This window comes from Pecten maximus, chromosome 8 (genome assembly GCF_902652985.1).
Source record: "Pecten maximus chromosome 8, xPecMax1.1, whole genome shotgun sequence".
In the NCBI taxonomy this organism is placed as follows: Eukaryota; Metazoa; Mollusca; class Bivalvia; order Pectinida; family Pectinidae; genus Pecten; species Pecten maximus.
Genome location: NC_047022.1, coordinates 32159300 through 32182974, shown reverse-complemented (window position 1 = coordinate 32182974; position 23675 = coordinate 32159300). Strand labels below are relative to the sequence as shown.

Below are 23675 nucleotides of genomic sequence, written 5' to 3'. Positions count from 1 at the left end.
ATTCTATACCATATCTGATGAGACAGAGGCCGTAACATTCTATATCATATCATCTGATGAGACAGAGGCCGTAACATTCTATATCATATCTGATGAGACAGAGGCCGTAACATTCTATATCATATCATCTGATGAGACAGAGGCCGTAACATTCTATATCATATCTGATGAGACAGAGGCCATAACATTCTATATCATATCTGATGAGACAGAGGCTGTAACATTCTACATCGTATCATTTTGAAAGATGACTAATTATAGTATCAAATGCAATTCATTATGATTATAGATTTCAAGTTCATCTCACAACAAAATTACAGGAATTTACGCTATAATATAATACTTCAGTATATGTGCCGTTATTTAGATACCATTTTTGAACTTAACTTTTTTGAGTTATGCAATTCATCCAGTTATACATTTGCTTACATAGACATGCTATATGAAATAAATTGAATGATATTACTCCACAGCTTGAAAAATAAATAATTTAAATAATAGTCAAATATAATTTCATATATTTATGATTATTGTGGTACTTGCCATTTTTACAAGCTGTAAATGCCAACAAAAATAAAAAATATCTTTAATTATATTTAAAATTAACAGAACAACAAGCATTATTCTAAAGATCAAATGTGGAAAAGTATTGAAAATAAAAAATGTTAGTCGACCCCCATTGTGCTTAAATGGACATTACTGTACAGATAACCCTAAAACTCAATTTAAATCTGATTCCTTTGGACCCAATGTATTTGTCCCCTCTTGAGGAGCATCCAGCATATATAGTTCTAAAGCAATATATTGGACTACAGTGTAAGAGAAATGGGCGAAACAAAATATCTAAGCACAATTTGGTATAGATTCTGGCCATACTAATGGATAGAAAAGGGGTATAATAAATGTCTTTTTCCTGTCCTTAGGACATGAATCAAACTTTACATTCACTGTATACAGGCCTTTACCCCATATCAAATGTGCATTTCTAGTTGTTTTTCCAGAAAGTTAAATTCCTCAATTGAAAAAAATTCTAAAGTGCTCAAATAAACAACAAGCGAATGTTCATGTGTAAAAAAAAATGATACAAAAGGCACAGACCTTGAAAAATTACAAATCAAAACTACAGAGCTAACTTCTACAACAACAACAACACAACATAAGGCACATTATAGCAACCTGGTCATACCTTTTGTACATACATTTGATATTGCTATTTCAGTCTACTGGATCTTCTTTGCTTAAAGTTTGAAATGATTTTTTGATGATGGGAGTTTCAAATTTAAACACTGTTTTTCTCCCTATGATTAGACCAGTGCATGTTGAGTTTAAAATACCAGAAAGGAATGGAATGTGCTAAAATCCAGAAGATATTTTCTGTATGGACATGATAGAACTAGTGTTAGTATGACCAGGCTGTACTTTGTAACATCCAGTGTCTACAAAACCAATTAGGGTTGACCCAAACAATATTATCAATAAACTCCTATTAATTAAAATTTTAATTTAATTGTGATATTGTCAACACTTGTAATTCTCTCTGACTGCCTTTAACACTGATAATGTCTCATATATTAGGTAGATATAGGTATTACAATGTTTAACTGCCAACAAAATTAAATTTTACTTCCTAGGGTTAGGTGAGCAATGCTCATCCACTCTCACTGCTTTTATTATCAGTTCAACAAAAAATACCAAGATGTCAACAAAACAGCAATTTTATCTTATAACTGTTAAAATGAGGTAAAAACAAGGTTAAAAGAAAGATTTACAAGGAGACACTTGTATAAGAAGACCAGGTGTTTCTGAAGAGCAAGCATCTTCTGTTTCATTGACGAATTAGAGGAATGCTATATAGTCAACGCATTCATGATGTCACGATGTAGAGAAAACCTTTTGTTTGACAAAGGAGACGTGGATGTTACAGTGAGACTAGAACAGCTAAAGGCATGCTCACATAAGGCCATACCACCAATGCCCGACATCATCCCAGTAAATGTCGTCATGTGGGCGGGACGCTGACTCGGCATCTGATGACGCTGAAGTCGTACTGTCACAGGGTACAGTTCCAGCTCTGGAATTCCATCATTGTTTGCCGAGGCTATCACCTGTACAAAATGTTCATATCACCTTTATAAAGTGTTCATATCACCTGTACAAAATGTTCATATCACCTTTATAAAGTGTTCATATCACCTGTACAAAATGTTCATATCACCTGTACAAAATATTCATATCCCCTGTACAAAATGTTCATATCACCTGTACAAAGTGTTCATATCACCTTTATAAAGTGTTCATATCACCTGTACAAAATGTTCATATCACCTGTACAAAATGTTCATATCACCTGTACAAAATGTTCATATCACCTTTATAAAGTGTTCATATCACCTGTACAAAATGTTCATATCACCTGTACAAAATGTTCATATCACCTGTACAAAATGTTCATATCACCTTTATAAAGTGTTCATATCACCTGTACAAAGTGTTCATATCACCTGTACAAAATGTTCATATCACCTGTACAAAGTGTTCATATCACCTGTACAAAATGTTCATATCACCTGTACAAAATGTTCATATCACCTTTATAAAGTGTTCATATCACCTGTATAAAATGTTCATATCACCTAGTACAAAATGTTCATATCACCTTTATAAAGTTTGGTTTGGTTTGGTTTATTTGTTTAACATCCTATTAACAGCCAGGGTCATTTAAGGACAAATGTTAATATCACTTGTACAAAATGTTTATATCAATATTATTACTTGTACAAAATGTTAATATCACTTGTACAAAATGTTAATATCACCTGTATATCACTTGTACAAAATAAGTCAAGGTCATTGGAATCTGTATTGTTTCACTGCTGATCAACAATTAATTGTTTTAAAGTAAACTAATGAAATTTACAAAACATGTTTAATGATTTGATACTTACAGTTCTTGGAAGTGGTGTATTGGTCCCATACCATACCGACAGGGCTCGCCACACTGGTTCAGGGACTAACTCAAAATCTTTTCCTCTCACTAACATTGTATCCCTTTTGAGACGACCCCCTTCATTTGTTAATGAAGAGACCTTGAAGAAAGATTATAGATACACTCATGACTGACCACTGTGGGAATGAAGATATACGTAACAGAAAATATCAGTATTAGTTTGTTGTGAAATGCAGGTCAGTGAAATCTGGTCATTTAATTCATTTTAACTGATCATGAGACATTATAGATACACAGAACAGAAAATATCTATTTTAACTGAGACATTCACATCGAACAAGAGGTATTATCAGCCTTACCTTTGTAGTATTTGGAGCTATGAGTTGACTGTTGTCGATAGCTCCTGGTCGAGGGGGCACCGAATTACACGAATTAACATTTTTCTTGCGAAGTTTTGGTGAGGGACTAGGACTACGATTGGCCACAACCGATTCGCCTGGGTTTAGACAGTGCCTTAGAGGGCTGCTATACACAGAACTAGAGTTTGATGCCCGAGGTAAAGTGTGATTACGAATTTGATTGGTCGCACCACCGAGTTCAGAGTTTGTTCCTTTGGTAACATTGACAACAATCACAGAATCATCATCCCAGGGAAGAGTTTTTGATTGATGCTTTCCTTTAGTAATCCTATGGTGACCTGGAGAATCTAGAAAGGATCCCTTCTCAATCCCATTCTGGTCTAACAAGCCATTTGCCTCCACAGCCTGAAAAATCACAGAAGATATAGAGAATACACAGCTAAATCCTGGATTACACAACAGTTATTAAAACACTTTGATAATAATCTTATATAAGTGTTTATACACTGAAAACATCACACTTTGATGTGGATTTAATGCCAATTTGTTTATGTGCCAATCTGTGAAATAATACTATGCTAAAATTTGAGAGTTATCATACAGGTATTTTTGAAGTATCTTATGGTGTGAGGGAAGTAATTTGAAATCAAGCCAACACTACATGTTGATGAACTATTTCATTTTCTGGTTCAGTTCAGTGGCATACTATCAATAGAACAAGACCTAAGGGAGATAACTCACTGTAGGACTGACATATTCTACCCAGGAGTTCCACCACTGCATTGCTATCAGGTACCACACCTGTCCCACACGGAAAGGCTTCCGAGACTCCCGCGACAACCAGTCACTGTAAAATGTTTAAATTGTAAAATATACTGAATTTCATTATTTCAAAAAATGTTTTAAAAAAAACCTGTTCCATTTTGCTTTTTGTTTTCAAAATTTCTAAAAATAATTTGTTAAGATCTTACGTAAATAAATAAAATTATTGAGTTGGAGTTGTATTCCGTAATTTGTTCATCACTTTACTTTAGCTGTATTTTAATGGATTTCTATCAAATTTTTAAAATCATGCACATTTAATGCTACACAGAGTGTTTATCTTAATGTGCAAGACTGTATAGAAACGGTACATCATTATGGTAACACGAAGGACTGATCACATACTTGACAATTTTCCCTTCTTCTTCCCTTTTCTGAGGCTTTAGTCCTAATAATATATGGCAAATCTGAAAAAAGAAAAAGGAGTTGTCAGCAAGAAGACCTTATAACTGGCAGTACTAGTGTGGGTTGAAATTTGGAATTAGTCTTTTATAAGTAGGTCAAAGGTCACAGTCAATGTCAGGAGGTCTGCAAAAGTAGTAGCAATGGAAAGATCTTGACACAAGGAACACATGTCAAATCTAAAAGCCCTATTTCATACAATTAACATACCAAGTTTAAAGTTTTCAAAAGTAGGTCAAAGGTCACGGTAAAGATCAGCAGGACATTAAGAAACAAGTCCGTGTGTTATCAAGTTCACTTACCTGACTAAGGAGATCAAGGAAGTCATCAGCCAGCGTGTTGTTGACTGTCCACACAAGGTATTCTGCCATAGATATACAGCCATCCTATACAATATCAATATAGAAAGTTGTAACACAAGGTATTCTGCCATAGAGATACAGCCATCCTATACAATATCAATATAGAAAGTTATAACACAAGGTATTCTGCCAGAGAGATACAGCCATCCTATACAATATCAATATAGAAAGTTATAACACAAGGTATTCTGCCATAGAGGTACAGCCATCCTATACAATATCAATATAGAAAGTTATAACACAAGGTATTCTGCCATAGAGGTACAGCCATCCTATACAATATCAATATAGAAAGTTATAACACAAGGTATTCTGCCAGAGAGGTACAGCCATCCTATACAATATCAATATAGAAAGTTATAACACAAGGTATTCTGTCATCCTACAATATCAATATAGAAAGTTATAACACAAGGTATTCTGCCAGAGATACAGCCATCCTATACAATATCAATATAGAAAGTTATAATACAGTCATCTCCTAGCAATCCATCAGCGATCCATTTGTATTGTTATATTAGCCAGGGTTCAGGATTTCAGAGAGATTGATCCTAATATACTGGTACCAACACAAATTTCAGTCAGATCTTAATATACTGGTACCAACACAAATTTCAGTAAGATCCTGATATACTGGTACCAACACAAATTTCAGTAAGATCTTAATATACTGGTACCAACACAAATTTCAATAAGATCCTAATATACTGGTACCAACACAAATTTCAGTAAGATCCTAATATACTGGTACCAACACAAATTTCAGTAAGATTCTGATATACTGGTACCAACACAAATTTCAGTAAGATCCTGTTTACTGGTACCAACACAAATTTCAGTAAGATCCTAATATACTGGTAGCAACACAAATTTCAGTAAGATCCTGATAAACTGGTACCAACACAAATTTCAGTAAGATCCTAATATACTGGTACCAACACAAATTTCAATAAGATCCTAATATACTGGTACCAACACAAATTTCAGTAAGATCCTGATATACTGGTACCAACACAAATTTCAGTAAGATCCTGATATACTGGTACCAACACAAATTTCAGTAAGATCCTGATATACTGGTATCAACACAAATTTCAGTAAGATCCTGATATACTGGAACCAACACAAATTTCAGTAAGATCCTGATATACTGGTACCAACACAAATTTCAGTAAGATCCTGATATACTGGTACCAACACAAATTTCAGTAAGATCCTGATATACTGGAACCAACACAAATTTCAGTAAGATCCTGATATACTGGTACCAACACAAATTTCAGTAAGATCCTGATATACTGGTACCAACACAAATTTCAGTAAGATCCTAATATACTGGTACCAACACAAATTTCAGTAAGATCCTAATATACTGGTACCAACACAAATTTCAGTAAGATCCTGATATACTGGTACCAACACAAATAGTACAATCCGTCTGGTATAACACAGCATTGGGTCATCAATTAATGCAAAGTATATCTGATTTGACTAAGTAAACAATGCAATATTCTGCCAAAGAAAAGTTGCAGGTTATATACACAAGAGCTGTTGGAGAACAGCATAGCTCGTCTCGCAAATGTTTGTCAATAAATAATTAAAATTTATTAATTGGAATGGTTTTGCAAATTGCATTAATAATATTTATATTGTTTACTTGATCAGATTATGTTTTGTGAATTCATGCAATTTTCAAAACCATACCAATTTATATATATATATAAATTATTTATTGAAAAACATTTGGGAGACAAGCTATGCTGTTGTAGATTAAATGAAGATATTAAACACAAATGTAATTGCTTTTGGACATATTTCTTCAATTTTTTGACAACATATCCTAATGAGAGTTGTCTCCCTTGAAAAATGTGGACCGGTATAAATTGTCTATTGTGACGTTTTCATATTGTTTTATATTCAGTTTCACCCCAAGAAAGGATAGTGTAACTCCATAGGGACTCTTTCACCAAATATCAGCACCCTAGTACAATCATAAAGTGATGTGTTAAAAAGCTTTCAGTTTAATACTCTAAGTCCAAAAATTTGAAAATTCTAGTTTTTAAAAAAAAAAATCTTTTAGTTTAACTCTGGCAGGGGATAGTCTAACCCCAGAGGGATTCTATTGCCAATTATCAGCACCCTAGTACAATTATAAAGTGATGTATTAATACCTTTCAACACTCGCACCAAAAACTTAACGCAAAATTTTTCTAAGTCCAACAATTTTCAAAAATCTGTTTTTTTTCCAAAAAATCATTTAGTTTAACTCCGGCAGGGGATAGTTTTACCCCCACAGGGACCATATTACCATAAATTACTATGCCTTTCAACACTGGCACCAAAAATTTATCATTTGGAAAACCAACGCCGACGCCGACGCCGGAGTGACAACATAAGCTCTCACTCTTCTTCGAAGAGACGAGCTAATAATTAGCAGAGCATTAAGCTGGTCTTCAATAATATGGTAAACAGGCTATTAGTTACCTTGTCAGTGTCATGACTGGTGAGTATCTCACTGGCTACTGTATGTGGATCCATCTTGTGGAACATGTCAGACTCCTGAACATAGTACAACTGATATACACTTCTTATACATGTGATCAATTATAATAATTGTTAATGATGATTACTTTTCTTTCTAAATTGGAAACAATTAACTTTTATAGTGAAAGGGAAAATAATTTACATCTAAAAATCCGAAAATTTTGTTTCTATTTAAAATCCACAAATTTTGTTTCTATCTTAATATCCACAAATTTTGTTTCTATCTTAATATCCACAAATTTTGTTTCTAAAGTCTATATCTTGTTACATGAAAATACCCAGTAATTAGGGGGAATAATCACAACAAGAAGTGCTGATAAGAAACGTCTTTAACTGCAATAACATACCAGCTCGGAAACACTGCGGCTCTCAAACCTAATGAGCAGTAAGGCATTCAGCATACACTTGAGTTCTGCGTGGTTCAGTTTGTTGTCATGGTTGGCATCAAACACTTTAAAGCAAACTGTAACACAATAGTTTTTTTATTAGATATTTCTCTCAAATTTATCATAATTTACCACAAAATTAACAAAATGGAAAAAAAAGTGGAAACACAAAATTATCTTTAAGTGATTGATCACATGTTGCAGGTCTAAAAGAATTGGGAGTAAGTATAGTTTTACTCAAGACAAATTATATATAAAGATATCATGAAATTGTATCAGGATTTGATTCTCCATCAGAATGTGAAAAGGTGTCACCTGTCTGACCTCCTAAATGACCTCAGCTGTTGATATATAGGACATTAAACAAATCAAACCAACTAAACCACCTGTTTGACCACGTGGGTTTTTTATGGGCTGGATTCCTTCCATGTAAGCCTTCACACACTCCCACCCAGGCCAATGACGGTGATAGGTATAAGCTGATATAACTTGTATTTCCTAACTGTTGCAAAAAGTCTACACCATAGTTATGAAAAAAGGACAAGATATAGGCCAATGGGCCTTAACAGTCACCTGAGTACTAATATATTCCAATCTGGTCCCGCCCATCAGCCCCTTGGGGTCAGTCAGGGACAATATATATCCATACTACCAAACTGCCATCCCATGATGATCATTCTAACCAAGTTTGAATTATTCCCATGGCAATCAAACAAATGATGCTCAAAAATATGAGTTCCTTAAATACTCTAAAGTAGATTTTACCCCCTCCCATGGGGAAATGTGAGACCCCAGGGTCATGAAATTCACAATTTTGGTAAAACACTTTAAGACCCTTCTATCTATCATGACTATTAGATTCAACCATACATCAGGCTCTTGAGAAGAATTTTGAAATTTCAGTCAATTTGACTCAGTTGGGCCCAACCCCTCAGGCCTCTATAGGATGGGTACCATGTAATTCACAATTTGGTTGACCTTTGGCCTTGGAAAATTTATGCAAAATTTAATTTAATATGGATGAAGGGTTTCTGAGAAGACAAAAATGAAAATTGTTTACAGACTCAGAATGACGGTCAAAAGGCAATTAGAATACTGATAAGTCACTTGAGACTTCATCTCAGGTGGCCTACAAATCATTCAAAAGAAGTACATGTATACAAATGCCTTAGGGGTAGATCATAATGTGCATGACGTTTCATACAACGAGATTGAGACAAAACAGTGTTACTCATATAACTCAATGCAAACTTCTGTCTACAGACAGATGGATGTATGCCTGTGGGGTATCTTTAGTATTAACAACTTACATTTCTGTCTCTCTGTACTAGGACCACGACAACAGGCCGATATTCCACACGCCATCTCTTTAAAGTCAATATGATTGTCACGATTCTCATCAAACGCCATAAACAAACCTGGAGGACAGACATGGTTTGCATTTTAAACATATTCACTGGTTGTGATAAAGTTATTGGTAGATTAGTATTAGATTATTAGTATTGGTCTCATCAACATTCCTAACTTTGGTAGATCAGGATCAAGTATAAATCTAACTGTCCTCTGTCATAAACATTCCTAACTTTGGTAGATCTGGATCAAGTATAAATCTAACAGTTCCCTGTCATCAACATTCCTAACTTTGGTAGATCAGGATCAAGTATAAATCTAACAGCCCTCTGTCATCAACATTCCTAACTTTGGTAGATCTGGATCAAGTATAAATCTATCAGTCCTCTGTCATCAACATTCCTAACTTTGGTAGATCAGGATCAAGTATAAATCTATCAGTCCTCTGTCTCATCAACATTCCTAACTTTGGTAGATCTGGATCAAGTATAAATCTAACAGTCCTCTGTCTCATCAACATTCCTAACTTTGGTAGATCAGGATCAAGTATAAATCTATCAGTCCTCTGTCCCATCAACATTCCTAACTTTGGTAGATCAGGATCAAGTATAAATCTATCAGTCCTCTGTCCCATCAACATTCCTAACTTTGGTAGATAAGGATCAAGTATAAATCTATCAGTCCTTTGTCTAATCAACATTCCTAACTTTGGTAGATCTGGATCAAGTATAAATCTATCAGTCCCCAGTCTCATCAACATTCCTAACTTTGGTCGATCTGGATCAAGTATAAATCTATCAGTCCTCTGTCTAATCAACATTCCTAAGTTTGGTAGATCTGGATCAAGTATAAATCTATCAGTCCTTTGTCTAATCAACATTCCTAACTTTGGTAGATCTGGATCAAGTATAAATCTATCAGTCCCCAGTCTCATCAACATTCCTAACTTTGGTAGATCTGGATCAAGTATAAATCTATCAGTCCCCAGTCTCATCAACATTCCTAACTTTGGTCGATCTGGATCAAGTATAAATCTATCAGTCCTCTGTCTAATCAACATTCCTAAGTTTGGTAGATCTGGATCAAGTATAAATCTATCAGTCCTCTGTCTAATCAACATTCCTAACTTTGGTAGATCAGGATCAAGTATAAATCTATCAGTCCTTTGTCTAATCAACATTCCTAACTTTGGTAGATCTGGATCAAGTATAAATCTATCAGTTCCCTGTCTCATCAACATTTCTAACTTTGGTAGATCTGGATCAAGTATAAATCTATCAGTCCTCTGTCTCATCAACATTCCTAACTTTGGTAGATCAGGATCAAGTATAAATCTAACAGTTCCCTGTCTCATCAACATTCCTAACTTTGGTAGATCAGGATCAAGTATAAATCTATCAGCCCTCTGTCTCATCAACATTCCTAACTTTGGTAGATCAGGATCAAGTATAAATCTAACAGTTCCCTGTCTCATCAACATTCCTAACTTTGGTAGATCTGGATCAAGTATAAATCTATCAGTCCTCTGTCTAATCAACATTCCTAAGTTTGGTAGATCTGGATCAAGCATAAATCTAACAGTCCCCTGTCTAATCAACATTCCTAACTTTGGTCGATCTGGATCAAGTATAAATCTATCAGTCTTCTGTCTCATCAACATTCCTAACTTTGGTAGATCAGGATCAAGTATAAATCTATCAGTTCCCAGTCTCATCAACATTTCTAACTTTGGTCGATCTGGATCAAGTATAAATCTATCAGTCCTCTGTCTAATCAACATTCCTAACTTTGGTAGATCAGGATCAAGTATAAATCTATCAGTTCCCTGTCTCATCAACATTCCTAACTTTGGTAGATCTGGATCAAGTATAAATCTATCAGTCCTCTGTCATCAACATTCCTAACTTTGGTAGATCAGGATCAAGTATAAATCTATCAGTTCCCAGTCTCATCAACATTCCTAACTTTGGTCGATCTGGATCAAGTATAAATCTATCAGTCCTCTGTCTAATCAACATTCCTAAGTTTGGTCGATCAGGATCAAGTATAAATCTATCAGTCCTCTGTCTCATCAACATATTTCAGGTATTGTATTTAATTTGTTAAAGTATTAAGCCAATATAGCCATTACTATTCCATGCCTTTCTGCATGTTTTTTAATCTACAATCTCAAGCATACTTATCAGGTAAATCCATCAACAATCAAAGCCAAATATTTCACAAGTTATTAGCGACAATCTAATCATTTCTATACCATCATCATACATGTTTTTGTGATATAATACAACTAGAGAGCCCTTACCTTCGCATACAGACTCTGGCACAGGCGGACATACCAGGGTTCTAAACGTTTCGAGGTCAAACTTTCCACTCTTGGATTGTGATTTTAATACCCAGTACCGTTTATCTAGTTCACTTATGTCATTTTCCTCCACTGTAAACAAACAACAACAGACTGAATAGATTTACAATATTACCATAAATGCTGGCAATATGCTTAACTTTCTTATGTCTTTACAATTCAGTTTTTACAGGAACATTAACTACGCTAAAAAGAAAAGCCACAAATTTGTTTTTAAAAGTCTGAAACAATACACTGATAATATTTTACTCTACTTTTCTCAATTTTAATTGATCTATAATTAGGTCTTGTTACAGGATATCCCTATATAACACATACAGTGGGTGACTCCAGCCAAGGTCTGGTAGAAGGTTGGTGTGTCCGTGTCGTTGGACAGCGATATTGTCATTGGCTCCATGAGCAGCCATTTCGTGATTATGGTAGCATCCGGATGGTGATAGAGCCATGACCGGAACTGGTCAAATCCAACCTGGTCACTCTGAAAGTACAAACACAATTTAATCAAAGTACTGAATATACTGAAATGCAAATACCTTAGAGGAAAAAAATGTTAAAGATTAATAGCCTTTTGATTATAAAAACTACTTTCATGAAAAGTAAATAAGTGTGAAGCATTTTTACAGAAAATTCTGTTGATTTGTTAAGTTTTACTGTGGCTTATGCTGTTAATAGGACGTTAAACAAAACTAGAGTTGTATCCCAAGGGATAACTCATACCCCCCGTGGGCATAAAAAAAAAGTCAGGATGCACAACTTACATGTTGTACTGAATAGACATGACAATTTCTGTTGAAATCGGAACAGTACTTTAGTAGGGATTGTCCGGATAAGCCTCAACCAATCAGAAGTTGGCGGCCATTTTGAAAAATGCATTATCGTAAAAACAAAAAGTCGGGATGCACAACTACATGTTGTACTGATCATACACATGATACTCAGAATGAAGAACCTGTTAAAGGAAGCTTTCAGGTGCTTTTGTACTATACATATGGCTGTATCATCTGCAAAATCGGCCAAAGTTAAATTGATTTGAACAAACAGGAGAACCCTCATCTCAGCATGTTGTTGTAAGCTTATCAACTGCATATGGAAACATAACAAGAATTGCTCAATCAGTCATGGTCCTTTTAAAGCAAAGGCACATAGATATCTGAGTTCAAACACTGAAATAAACAGAGAGAAAAAAAAACTCTTTAAACTTCTGATGAATTGAAATGCTGCACAGGAGAACATTATCATGATTAAAGCCTACCAAGGTAAAGAGACCTATTAAAAAGTGAGACATGAGATCTGTTACCTATGTTGTGAAAACTATATCCCCTAATTGTAAATGATACTTATCATATCACGATATAGTGCCACAGTTGTGTTCCAATAAAGAGCCATGTTATTTATTAATTGAGGCTAGTTCGTTCAATTAAGCTCAATTGCTTTAGTGTCCGTGGTGTTGATACAACAGAATCTAAATGTCGGCCAATCAAAAGCCCCTCAACATGTAATGTATTGTTAATATGCGAAAGCAAATTATTGCTTGGATTTATTAAATAAATCTAAATATCAAATTTGAACAATATTTCAGTAAATCAGAAGGCACTCACAATTAGTTGCCATTTTGCTTATATGTTAATAAGCCACGGCAGCATTTTAGTTTTTTTAATCAGCAAAAGATAGTCATAATAGTGTATGTAGTTTAATATAAATTAATTAAAATAAACACCCGAATTCCCAAAAATTTTATTTTTTCCAAAAACAACCAAAAAACTCCATGGAAGCACCCTGTATACATACAGACATGTAAATATCATGAATTGCAAAACAAATACCAAATTCGCAAAATCACTAATTCTCAAAATTCCACTAAATAAGCTTTTCTTAACTCAAAAATCACTTTGTGAAGTCAGAGGGAAAATGCATTTGATTTATTATAGAATTCATTCCAATATGGCTATTAACTAATTTGTAAACAAATTTTAGAAGCAATTTTTATAAAGATTTCATATCAATTTCTCAAGGTTTTAACGCAAAAATATTGCAAAACAATAAAATCAATGCAATCTGTTGGGTGTGTTGAAATGCTTTTTGGAATAAAATCATTATATGAAATAGACATCTGAAATGTACTAGTACAAGGTACATTGAAATAGGTACATTCCCATTAAATCCAATACATGAAGGGTTCTGATAAAGTAATATAGCCCAGGTTCACGGGCTATTTCTGTATATCTTATTGCCAGGAAAGAAATAAAATTACTGTGACATAATATAATATTATGTCCTGCTTATAATTGACAAAATTCACACCTTCATGCTAGTACAGGTACATGTAGTACAGAACCATGCTTCAACAAAATCATACACATTAAATAATAATTTTGTGGAGTTTTTTTCTTGGTGTATTTAGAAGAGTACATAAGTTTAAGACAAGGGTAAAATATTTAGACTGACAGAATCATGACAATCTATCTTCAATGATTGAAATGGTTTATAAAATAGAAATATTCATTCTTCAATCAGATTAATTTATTGTTGTCATAATTGATGTGCAAGAGATTTCTGTGATATCAGAAACATATATAAATTACCTTGTGTAACACTATTTTAAAGTAAATTTAATCTATTTTTCTAGCTCCTCAGAAATGTGTTACAACTCTCAAAATGTGTTTTTATAGTTTGTTTCCTTGTAATGAAAAGTGTTATTAAGTCCACAATAATTCCTTGTAAAATTTATGAACATATGTCAGGACCGTTCAATAATTGGGTATTGTTTTGAAATAACCATATTGTATTACATTAATCAATTATAGAGGATAGCCTGATATATACAAATATGTAGGACTGAAACATTTTATAAGAATTATTCAATACATTACATCGTTAATTCCATTCAGATTTTGGACAGCGAAAACAACAAAGAAAGCTGACTTTGTAACCAAACCATAATTCAAACTCAAAATTGATAAACAGAGGGAAACTGATAAATTACAGATGACAGGTAAAATTTTTCTGTAAAATAAGGAAAACATGTTGTGTTCAGTAGTCCGCAAGTATCACATATTTTGAAAGAAATATTTTGCATAATACTGATAAGTCGGTATACATTATGTATTACAATGTACTCAATACTCAAGCCTTCTGAAATTATACTTATTTATCATCATTACAAAAGTTAAACACTAGACCTGCATCATGACACGTCATTTCAAAAAAAAATATGCTACTAGCTATTAATCAACAAACTTCAAACAGGCTGCCGTGTTCATGTACACTGCTATCTCGGCCAAAGGGAAGTAACTCAGATAGATCAAAGTGGCACATTTCCTACTATGGGAACTCCTGATTATTTTCTATGAAGCCGTCTTTGACAGACGAAGGCGAGGTGTTCCATTGACACTATCTACAGACAAAGAATTGTTTCTGTGAAGTGTATTTTGAGAAACAATGGATTATAAATATTGTATGAGGTGTCACCCACGGTAAAGTTGAATGGATCGTCGGTCCAGTCATGCTGAGTGACATGATAAGCATTCAGGTCCAGTCAAAACAACAATGTGACCACAGATGTCTCAATGAGCAATGATTAATTTTGCAGGTATTAAATAAGTTTGGTAAATAACAGACATAATGATGCCCTGGTCTCCTATTTTCACAGTAGCCCTTCCATAAACACAACAGCTAATGAAGACTATGTTTCAATATATTGAACAAACCATTCATTACAATAATATATTGATAGTTTCGCATTCAACTAAAACATCATTTATAACCATGCCGAAACTCAATATTTGACATTCTAATACAAGTAAGTTTAACTTATGTGTCACAAATAAAATGTGTGCTGTTTTGAGGGCTATAGTTACACAATGTACGGTAATGTAGTAATGATCATATACATGTATTCACAAAAAAATTGAAAATGAAGAAAATTAATTTAAAGATCAATTTACTTTGAATTTGAAAGGATACTATCATTTTACTACATGTAATTACTCAATGTGCCATTAATTGTTCAGGCTGATTTTATTGAATTTAGTTAAGGCCACATCCAATTAATCAGTTGTTCGTCGGGAATCCCACTCCTAAAATGTCCATGTCAAGAAAACAAGACCTGTTTAAGAACAGCATATCTCATCTCGCAAATGTTTGTCAATAAATAATTAAAACATATTAATTGGTATGGTTTCACAAATTTGCAGTAATAATATTTATATTGTTTACTTGATCAGATGGTGTATTGTGTATTCATGCAATTTTCAAAACCATATCAATACATACATGTATATATATATATGTAAATTATTTATTGATAAACATTTGGAGCTGATCATGACATGCCACTCGATAATCTGGATAAGATTAAAATATCAGCTACGACTTTAATACTTAAATCAATAGGAATATCATATAAAACCATTGCTCTGTCTGTGTGTTGCAAAGTTGAAATGTAAGTTGATGTAATATAATACATAATGAGTATTTTTTACCGTTTATCTTCCAGGATGTATACAATTTCACTTTGAGATCTAGTATTGCAGTTTATTGTAATGTGGTCAATAGTCAAGAGTAATTATTATAGTTATTTACTTCCTCTGTTCTATTTAGGTATGAAATTACTCATTTTGTATATTTCACTGCCTATTAATATGATTGAAAAATGTAGCTCGATGATATTTCGTTATGGCTATTTCATATAAGTAATCAACGCGGGTCGGATGGAAAATGGGTTGTTTGAGTAAACTATTTAATATTTCAGATTTGTTGTGAATTCTTCAAAAACATACCGCTCATTCACCAATATTGTTATTTTTTCATCTTTTTTTTTTTACATATGACACAAGTATAATTTTATCAAGGAACAGTATATGTCAATAAATAGTCGTTGGATTTTTTAAAAATGCAAATGATTGTTTTTTTTAGTTATTTGTGCATGAAATCTGGATTAATATAAACTTTAAAAAAAAGTATGGAAAAAAATATCGCTTGCACTACATTAGGACCCTTCACCTCTTAAAATCTCTAAATAAAATTTCCAGAAAAAAAAAATTTTGCTCGCCCGGTCCCTTTTATTTTTCCAATTTCCCAAAGAACAACTTATTAATTTGGCATGGCCTAATTTGGTGGAAATACTTGCATGTCAATATTTTCATGTGTTATTTTGTTCATGTGTGGATATTTTCATGCACATGTCATTTAATGTTCGCCAGATGAGCGATCATTTCCACTTTACCAGTATAATGCAGTCAAACACCTTGGGTAAATAGCCAGATTGAATGAAAAGTTTATTTGCATATATATACCGACCCACAGAAAACTGGCATATCTATGTATATTATGAATATTCATGCATTGTGGAAATCTAATATACCTAATCTAATATATCGAACAGGTATACAAATACAATATTTGTGTATGTTATATTACATAAGGTTCATGTTACATTGTAGAAGATGAATACAGGTCTGGTATATTTCATTTCAGAAACTCAAATGCTAATAAATATGAAACTGAATGTTATGCCAGAGCAGTGTACCATTAGCATCTTCATGCTAGAATAATAAATATATATTGATGGCAGTTGCCCTTCCACAGATATAAATAAAACAAAAACTATCTGATCCTCTGTCAGGTTTTTATGGTGCAGTATTGATCCAGGAATTACCATATTTGGTTCACTAAACCAACACACAGACAACATGGTAGGACACTAACAGGGAAGGTTTGCCTGACACCCACTACAACCAAACCCAGTATAGGTTGGTTTTGTACTCCAGATCTCTGACATTATAGAAATTCACTCTGGATTTAATTATAACATAAAAGAACACATGTATAATCTGTGATCAGCAGATCAACCTATGCCAGTCTACATACAGGTGACAGGAACTCACTGATTTAGCAGTAACCATCATCACATGTAAAATATTACAACAGCATGAAAAAAATACATATAACAAGAGGCGATGTATAAAATATCTATATAACAAGACCCAATGGGTGGGTCTCAGTGTGTAAAATATCTATATAACAAGACCCAATGGGTGGGTCTCAGACAGCGTGTAAAATATCTATATAACAAGAACCAATGGGTGGGTCTCAGACAGTGTGTAAAATATCTATATAACAAGACCCAATGGGTGGGTCTCAGGCAGCGTGTAAAATATCTATGTAACAAGACCCAATGGGTGGGTCTCAGGCAGTGTATAAAATATCTACATAATAACGTCCAATCGGTGGGTATCGGTGTGTAAAATATCTATATAACAAGACCCAATGGGTGGGTCTCAGACAGTGTGTAAAATATCTATATAACAAGACCCAATTGGTGGGTCTCAGACAGTGTGTAAAATATCTATATAACAAGACCCAATGGGTGGATCTCAGTGTGTAAAATATCTATTTAACAAGACCCAATGGGTGGGTCTCAGTGTGTAAAATATCTATATATAACAAGACCCAATGGGTGGGTCTCAGTGTGTAAAATATCTATATAACAAGACCCAATGGGTGGGTCTCAGTGTGTAAAATATCTATATAACAAGACCCAATGGGTGGGTCTCAGACATTGTGTAAAATATCTATATAACAAGACCCAATGGGTGGGTCTCAGACAGTGTGTAAAATATCTATATAACAAGACCCAATGGGTGGGTCTCAGACAGTGTGTAAAATATCTATATAACAAGACCCAATGGGTGGGTCTCAGACAGTGTGTAAAATATCTATATAACAAGACCCAATGGGTGGGTCTCAGTGTGTAAAATATCTATATAACAAGACCCAATGGGTGGGTCTCAGACAGTGTGTAAAATATCTATATAACAAGACCCAATGGGTGGGTCTCAGACAGTGTGTAAAATATCTATATAACAAGACCCAATGGGTGGGTCTCAGGCAGTGTATAAAATATCTATATAACAAGACCCAATGGGAGGGTCTCAGTGTGTAAAATATCTATATAACAAGACCCAATGGGTGGGTCTCAGTGTGTAAAATATCTATATAACAAGACCCAATGGGTGGGTCTCAGGCAGTGTGTAAAATATCTATATACCAAGACCCAATGGGTGGGTCTCAGACACTGTGTAAAATATCTATATAACAAGGTCCAATGGGTGGGTCTCAAGCAGCGTGTAAAATATCTACAAGGTATATAACAAGACCAAAATGTCATTACATAGATATTAAAGTAGAGGAAAGAATTTCACCTAACATGAAAGAGACAGGCATTTTTATCATCTTATTTTCAAATTGCCAGCATCACTGCCAGGTCAATCTTTTGACCCAAGAAAATAACACTTTTATTTACACAGTCACCAATTTTAAGCCTCGATGGCCCCAGTGAAAACAAAGAAGAAGTTTATAGAAGTGTTTTTTCAAGGTGGTGATCATGGCGACGATATTAGATCTCAGCTTAACCGTGAATAAACAAAACACAGCTTGGTGCAGATTATCTCAGAATCATTTCAGGTAAGCTTGTGCTTGATACAACTGGCACTGGTGGAACTTGAGAAGTTAAAATAGGTGTTGTTCAGGAAAACCAGGATAGTGAACCATGATATATCATAAAATGGCCACCATGACTGCCATTTTGAAATGTTATCATGGCAAAAAATAATAACATAATGATGACTTTGTTTCCTTAGCATCTCCAATAAAATCAGCACAATCAGGCACTTAGCCCCGACCATCTTATGATCATTTCAAGCTCTGAGCAATATCACATGATGGAACATGAAAATAAACTTGAAATGTAAAACATTGCATGCATATGTTGATCACAGTGCATGGCTATGAATGAACCATGATGGCTATAGGCCTAGGCCATCCTGACCCTTCCGGAATGTAATTCTTCATATATAGCATACCTATATAAATGTAAGAGGCAAAGTACCAGTTCTTCAAGCAGTACTAAATCACATGCAAATCTGGCCATTGCAGTTGATCAACTAACAAAGAGCTTTTAACCCTTTTAACAAACGCAGATTAATCCCTCAAAGTTTCATTAATGACTTTAAATTCTCAAGTTGAAGACCAAATTTTTATATATACTGGAAAAAATTGAAATTTTTATTTCAAATTTTATCAGCGAAGGAATGTTTAAATGTTAGATAAAAATTATATTAACCAGATCCCCCAGATCTAAGGTTAACACACTGATGTAAACATCAGATGTATAATAATGAAGTGCGTTTTACCCTTACATCAGGGTTGTCTTCTCACAGTATTGTTGTACAGTAAATTTCCCATGGGTTTGGAATCGGTGTTAGAAATCTTCATTAGCGCGCCAATATAATTACACCAAAACAACCCCTAAGCAAGCTCCACAGTCACTTTAAAATAAATTTGGTTCAGACCAACAGCACAAATATCATCACGAGCTTTTCAGTGTGTGAAGTACACTACTATCAAGTTATTCCCAATCATGTCAGTTAAATAAAAACTTAAAAATCATCAGAGGAAAATTCATATATCTTTATATAACTACCGTATTTGACCTAATAAGGGCGCGGGTAATTGACAGTGGGGGCGCCCTTATTAAGATTAGTTATTCTGAAGTTTTATGAAACAGACTATACCTTATAGCAGAATACCCAAGGCTGTGGAAACGGTAAAATATTCAGTCATAAATATATTCCAGATGAAGATATCTATTCATTATCATATATTAAGGTTAAATATAACTTGAATATTCCTGTAAACTTGTAAACCATGCCAGCTGATCTTTAGACCAGAGAACGTGTGTTCCACCATTTATGTTCAAATGGAACTCTTTTGTGTTCTATTTATAGTAACAGGTGATTACCCAGATCATACCAGACATCGTTTTTTTTACCTAATAATTGATTTACAATGTATTTTACTAGCTTTCTGTTCTGAACAAAAATTATTTATCAACAAGAATGAAGTCTTTTACTTTATCTTCAAATAAAGATGGTAAGTTATAATTTGTATGTGTGTTTAGTTTCGGGTGCTCTTTGCTCTGACATGTCATCTGTAGGAATAAGACAAAAAGTGGCGAAAACTTGTGTTCTAGTTACTTAATTTGCTGAAGAAAATTGAACACATAAAGAAGCAAAACATTTCACAAGAATTATTACTTTTGAACACCATTTTGACACTCAGTCAAAGATTTATTTCCTTGAAAAAAGGTAGGGGCGCCCTTATTAGGTCAAATACGGTAGTTTGTTTTCACGTGTTAGATATGTTTGACATGCACAAAAGAAAGTAGTAAGATTTTACTCTGATCAATTCAAAGATACCGTATATCGGGTTTTTTTAGCGAGTGTCTAATTTTCGCTATTTTCGCGACCAGACTCGGTCGCGAAAAATAAGTTATCGCTAAAATTGGTCACATTTTACAGTAAGAGTTAGCTCCCTTGTAGGAGTGTTGTCATTGTCCGGTCACCTGTTTACACATACCGTATACATGCAGGTGTGCTTAATTGGCCGTGACTTGACTGAACTGTTTTATTCAATAAAAATGTACTCACAGTTGATCTTATGTTTTGTCCTTTGTATACAATGTAGATCGTTTTGAAATCATAACGAGAGTGGCATTGCCAAGTGAAACATAGCCATGCTACGATTTGTAACCGTTACACGGAAGAACAAAGAAAATCTGGTCAGGGACAGACCTGAGTTTGCTGAAGCAAACAAACGTGTAAATAAATTATTATGACTGTACTTCTTCGTTTTTGTTGTATATGAAAATATGTTTCATATGTACGCTAAAATTTGAATTATACATTGTGAAAACGCTAAAAATAAAACGTGTCATTTTGTACAGAAAACGCGAAATTTGGCATACGCCAAAAAAACCCGATATACGGTACTTTTGATATGTTCTACTTTAATACAATAGGTTCAGAATGACCAGCAGTGGAGCTCATACCTCATAGTAGAGTCTCAAAGAGAGTTTTGAACCACAGATCACCGCAAAGTAGAATCTCAAGTAGAATCTCCGAGAGTTTTGGACCACAGATCAACTCAAAGTAGAATCACAGAGAGCTTTGGACAACCAACAGAAGGGATTACCTCAAAATAGAGTGTCATAGAGAGCTTTGGACAACCAACAGAAGGGATCACCTCAAAATAGAGTGTCATAGAGAGTTTTGGACAACCAACAGAAGGGACTACCTCAAAATAGAGTGTCATAGAGAGCTTTGGACAACCAACAGAAGGGACTACCTCAAAGTAGAGTGTCACAGAGAGCTTTGGACAACCAACAGAAGGGACTACCTCAAAGTAGAATCTCAGAGAGCTTTGGACAACCAACAGAAGGGATTACCTCAAAGTAGAGTGTCACAGAGAGCTTTGGACAACCAATAGAAGGGATCACCTCAAAGTTGAGTCTCACAGAGAGCTTTGGACAACCAACAGAAGGGATTACCTCAAAGTAGAATCTCAGAGAGTTTTGGACAACCAACAGAAGGGATTACCTCAAAGTAGAGGTTCACAGAGAGCTTTGGACAACCAACAGAAGGGACTACCTCAAAGAAGAATCTCATAGAGAGCTTTGGACAACCAACAGAAGGGACTACCTCAAAGTAGAGTCTCACAGAGGGCTTTGGACAACCAACAGAAGGGATTACCTCAAAGTAGAATCTCAGAGAGAGCTTTGGACAACCAACAGAAGGGACTACCTCAAAGTAGAATCCCAGAGAGCTTTGGACAACCAACAGAAGGGACTACCTCAAAATAGAGTCTCACAGAGAGCTTTGGACAACCAACAGAAGGGACTACCTCAAAGTAGAATCTCAGAGAGCTTTGGACAACCAACAGAAGGGACCACCTCAAAGTAGAGTCTCACAGAGAGCTTTGGACAACCAACAGAAGGGACTACCTCAAAGTAGAATCCCAGAGAGCTTTGGACAACCAACAGAAGGGACCACCTCAAAGTAGAATCTCACAGAGAGCTTTGGACAACCAACAGAAGGGACTACCTCAAAGTAGAGTCTCACAGAGAGCTTTGGACAACCAACAGAAGGGATTACCTCAAAGTAAAGTCTCACAGAGAGTTTTGGACAACCAACAGAAGGGATTACCTCAAAGTAAAGTCTCACAGAGAGCTTTGGACAACCAACAGAAGGGATTACCTCAAAGTAAAGTCTCACAGAGAGTTTTGGACAACCAACAGAAGGGATCACCTCAAAGTAAAGTCTCATAGAGAGCTTTGGACAACCAACAGAAGGGATCACCTCAAAGTAGAATCTCAGAGAGCTTTGGACAACCAACAGAAGGGATTACCTCAAAGTAGAGTCTCACAGAGAGCTTTGGACAACCAACAGAAGGGATTACCTCAAAGTAAAGTCTCACAGAGAGCTTTGGACAACCAACAGAAGGGATTACCTCAAAGTAAAGTCTCACAGAGAGCTTTGGACAACCAACAGAAGGGACTACCTCAAAGTAGAATCTCAGAGAGCTTTGGACAACCAACAGAAGGGACTACCTCAAAGTAGAGGCTCACAGAGAGCTTTGGACAACCAACAGAAGATATTTCCTCAAAGTTGAGTCTCACAGAGAGCTTTGGACAACCAACAGAAGGGACTACCTCAAAGTAGAATCTCAGAGAGCTTTGGACAACCAACAGAAGGGACTACCTCAAAGTAGAATCTCAGAGAGCTTTGGACAACCAACAGAAGGGACTACCTCAAAGTAGAGTCTCACAGAGAGCTTTGGACAACCAACAGAAGGGACTACCTCAAAGTAGAATCTCAGACAGCTTTGGACAACCAACAGAAGGGACCACCTCAAAGTAAAGTCTCACAGAGAGATTTGGACAACCAACAGAAGGGACTACCTCAAAGTAGAATCTCAGAGAGAGCTTTGGACAACCAACAGAAGGGACTACCTCAAAGTAAAGTCTCACAGAGAGCTTTGGACAACCAACAGAAGGGACTACCTCAAAGTAGAGGCTCACAGAGAGCTTTGGACAACCAACAAAAGGGACTACCTCAAAGTAGAGGCTCACAGAGAGCTTTGGACAACCAACAGAAGGGACTACCTCAAAGTAGAGTGTCATAGAGAGCTTTGGACAACCAACAGAAGGGACTACCTCAAAATAAAGTGTCGTAGAGAGCTTTGGACAACCAACAGAAGGGACTACCTCAAAGTAGAGTCTCACAGAGAGCTTTGGACAACCAA

The 23675-nt window shown here is 35.0% G+C and overlaps 1 protein-coding gene across 1 annotated transcript in view; it reads right to left on the bottom strand.

Moving 5' to 3' along the window:
• The window catches only part of LOC117333217 (ubiquitin carboxyl-terminal hydrolase 32-like), an 89849-nt gene that overhangs the window by 42580 nt on the left and 23594 nt on the right, over window positions 1-23675 (bottom strand). Inside the window, 11 exon segments of the mRNA XM_033892398.1 lie at window positions 1967-2105; window positions 2946-3086; window positions 3307-3711; window positions 4048-4153; window positions 4474-4535; window positions 4833-4916; window positions 7377-7451; window positions 7784-7899; window positions 9133-9240; window positions 11475-11606; window positions 11853-12012. Coding sequence (XP_033748289.1) covers window positions 1967-2105; window positions 2946-3086; window positions 3307-3711; window positions 4048-4153; window positions 4474-4535; window positions 4833-4916; window positions 7377-7451; window positions 7784-7899; window positions 9133-9240; window positions 11475-11606; window positions 11853-12012 — 1528 coding nt within the window.